This window comes from Emiliania huxleyi (assembly GCF_000372725.1).
Source record: "Emiliania huxleyi CCMP1516 chromosome Unknown EMIHUscaffold_142, whole genome shotgun sequence".
Classification (NCBI taxonomy): domain Eukaryota; phylum Haptophyta; order Isochrysidales; family Noelaerhabdaceae; genus Emiliania; species Emiliania huxleyi.
Window position 1 is genome coordinate 2358 of NW_005201176.1, and position 2613 is coordinate 4970.

A 2613-nucleotide genomic window follows, 5' to 3' on the forward strand; every position below is an offset into this window, starting at 1 on the left:
CCTCATTTCACCCGGCGTTTCGTGTCCTCGGGGTTTGGGCCACAGATCGCTGCAGCGGATTCGCGCCATCGATGTCGTCCTGAAATGAAGTTCGGCAAGACCTCAGACGGCCTCTACGAGGAGATCGGGGCGCCGGTGCCGGCGCTTCCCTACCGCCAATTCAAAAAGAAGCTTAAAATTCTGCGCATGGGCGCGTCCGGCTTCCTTGCGGAGGGCGGCGGCAGCGTGCCTAGAAGCGGGGATATCGATCTGGCGTTTTGGTCCTTTGTATCGGGCTGGCTCGCGCGGCTTGACCGTCAGTGGAAGACGGCGGTGCGCACGGTGCTGACACTCCGCGGTGAGGACGACCCCGCCCTCAGCGAGCGGGCGCAGGCGCTGCACGCTTGGGCAGAGCTGACGCGGACGGGAGTGCGCAAGATTGTGAAGAAGGTCAACAAGCTGAAGGGGGAGGGAGACCTGCGCCTGCGGCCGGTCCTCGACTACGCCTTCACGCGCGGCTTCCTGGGCTCGCAGCTCGAGATGATCTTCTCCACCGACAAGAGGCCAAGTTGCCCTGTCTGCCTCGAGGAGCGCGCCTTCCACCTCCTGCCGCTACCGCTCTCTCTTCCTGGCCCTGTCACTCCCCCCCCCTCACCTGACCCGCCTCCCCCCCAGGCCCTCGACCCGGCCAGCCTCGCCCCCGTCGCGCCAGCAGAGTGCGGGCACGCCATGTGCGCGCCTTGCTTTGCCCGCATCGCAGGAGCGGCGGCGGAGGCAGAGGAGGCGGTTCGGTGCCCGATCTGTCGGCGCCGTGTGCGGTCACCGGCCAAGCCGCTCACCGCGCCCCCACGTCGCTCGCCCCGGCTGCTGTCGCCGCCCGCGGAGGCCTGAGGCGCGTTTAGAAAGGCGCCGCTCGCTGCTTTGTTTGATGCTGCGCCGCGCGTACGTTCTTGCCCAATCCTGCCGGTTCCGCAATCGTCCGGGGGAGGAGGCAGCGGGGAAGGGGGCTTGGGGGGCGGGGGCGGGGCATGTCTCCGCCCTCGATTGTGCGATCTTGAGAGCTTGGTATCTGTGGGTGACAGGCCGGGAGGGGGGAGCGGGAGGGGAGTTCGTTGCACAAAGGAGTTCGCCGAGCCGCGTTCGACGGCGGGTCTCGGACTGTGTCTGCGGTACGTGAGAGTGCGATACGTAGCCTCGTAGCTTTAGTGGAGCACATACTACCAGCTACGGTAACTAGAGTGTGCACTAGCTGCTACCGCAGCGTCTGCCCGCCTCTCGCCCCTCGCGCCTCTAGCCCAGTCGGCTGCGCCCTCCCTCCCCAGGCCCCATGTGCCTGGAGGGTCCTACTCTCTCGCTCCCCGACCCCTAACTTACTAACTGTCGGGCCCTCCCGACTCGCCGGTGGTAGTTCGCACCAGAGGCGCCACCGCCTGCCCTGCACGCAATCCCTCGGCAGTAGGGCAGGATCGGTGGTTCGTAGCGCCCTGGTGGCGGGATGGCGCCGCTCGTCGGTAGGCTCTTTACGGATAGGCGTGGGCTGCTTTAATCCCGAGCATTGCGAGAAGCAAGTTCTGGCCGAGGAGGGGCCGGCCTGCCCTCAGTCAAAGGAGAAGAATTGCCCCAGCAAACTGCTTATGCACGATGCCTTGTCCGCCTCTGCCATCCCTGCCACCACGCGGAGCGTCTCCACCGACCACCTCTCCATCACGTCTCGTGGCTCGTAGAGCTTAAAGCACCAGGTCAGCCGGCGAAGTCGCTCGGAGCTGCTGCCATCGGTTGAGACTCCTGTGGCGTCAAGGGCAGTGACGATCGTCTGGGTGGGGCACTCGCGAAGTCGCTGCTGGAAGGTCATCCGTGTTGTTAGCGTAGGTCGACGCGGCTCCACTGGCGGGGGGCGGATCACTCGGGGCCGCCGGATCGGCGTCTCTGGATGAGCGACCGCCAGGTTGGAGAGGAGGAAGGTTGGCAGATCCTCCTCGTCGACCGAGCACACCGAGGTCGGCGAGGAGGCTCCGAGCGACGAGCACTCACTGCTGCTGCACCGCGACATGCCGCTGCGTATTCTCACTTGCATGCTGTTTGTGGACTGTGCTGCTCGTCGTTTGATGCCGACGGCATCAAGCCAGCCAGCCAGCTGAAGTCCGTTTTGTTTTTATTCTTTTTCGAGTGTCGAGCCTGTGTCCTGTGAGAGAGAGTTGTTTTGTTTAAATTCTTTTTCGAGAGAGGTATTGAATGCTTTTCCCCCTTTCTTCGTTGAATTATTCCTCCCTTCCTTACGGCAACACTGAACCGTCGCGGGCTACATCGCGGAAGCGACTGGCCTTGAGTTGACGTGAGTGAGACATCGCGGACCTGATGCTGCCACAGTTAGTTAGTTGGTATACAAGCCGGCAGAGGCCGCCTCCTCGCCGGCCGACGTCCAAGACCCGTTCCTCAGATTTTTGCAGTCGCGCTTGCGTGACACGCGTAATCTGTTCGCGCACGTTGCGACCCGGCAGCGCACGCGCGGATCTTTCCAGCCGGGCAAGGAGGCCACCGAGGAGCCTGCACGCACCGAGAGGCTCCTCTCGCGACCGCTCGCCCTGCTACGTGCACGCGATTCGGACGCGCTGGATCAGCTCCAGCCCCTTCTCG

The 2613-nt window shown here is 64.1% G+C and overlaps 1 protein-coding gene across 1 annotated transcript; it reads left to right on the plus strand.

Annotated features, from left to right (window-relative positions):
• Positions 1-52: 52 nt before the first annotated feature.
• EMIHUDRAFT_363109 (hypothetical protein) lies at positions 53-2064 on the plus strand. Its single transcript, XM_005787411.1, is given in 3 exon segments — positions 53-567; positions 655-957; positions 971-2064. The coding sequence occupies 2 exon segments, from the start codon at positions 85-87 to the stop codon at positions 868-870; spliced, it is 699 nt and encodes a 232-aa protein (XP_005787468.1). The 5' UTR covers positions 53-84; the 3' UTR covers positions 871-957; positions 971-2064.
• The last annotated feature ends 549 nt before the right edge of the window (positions 2065-2613 follow it).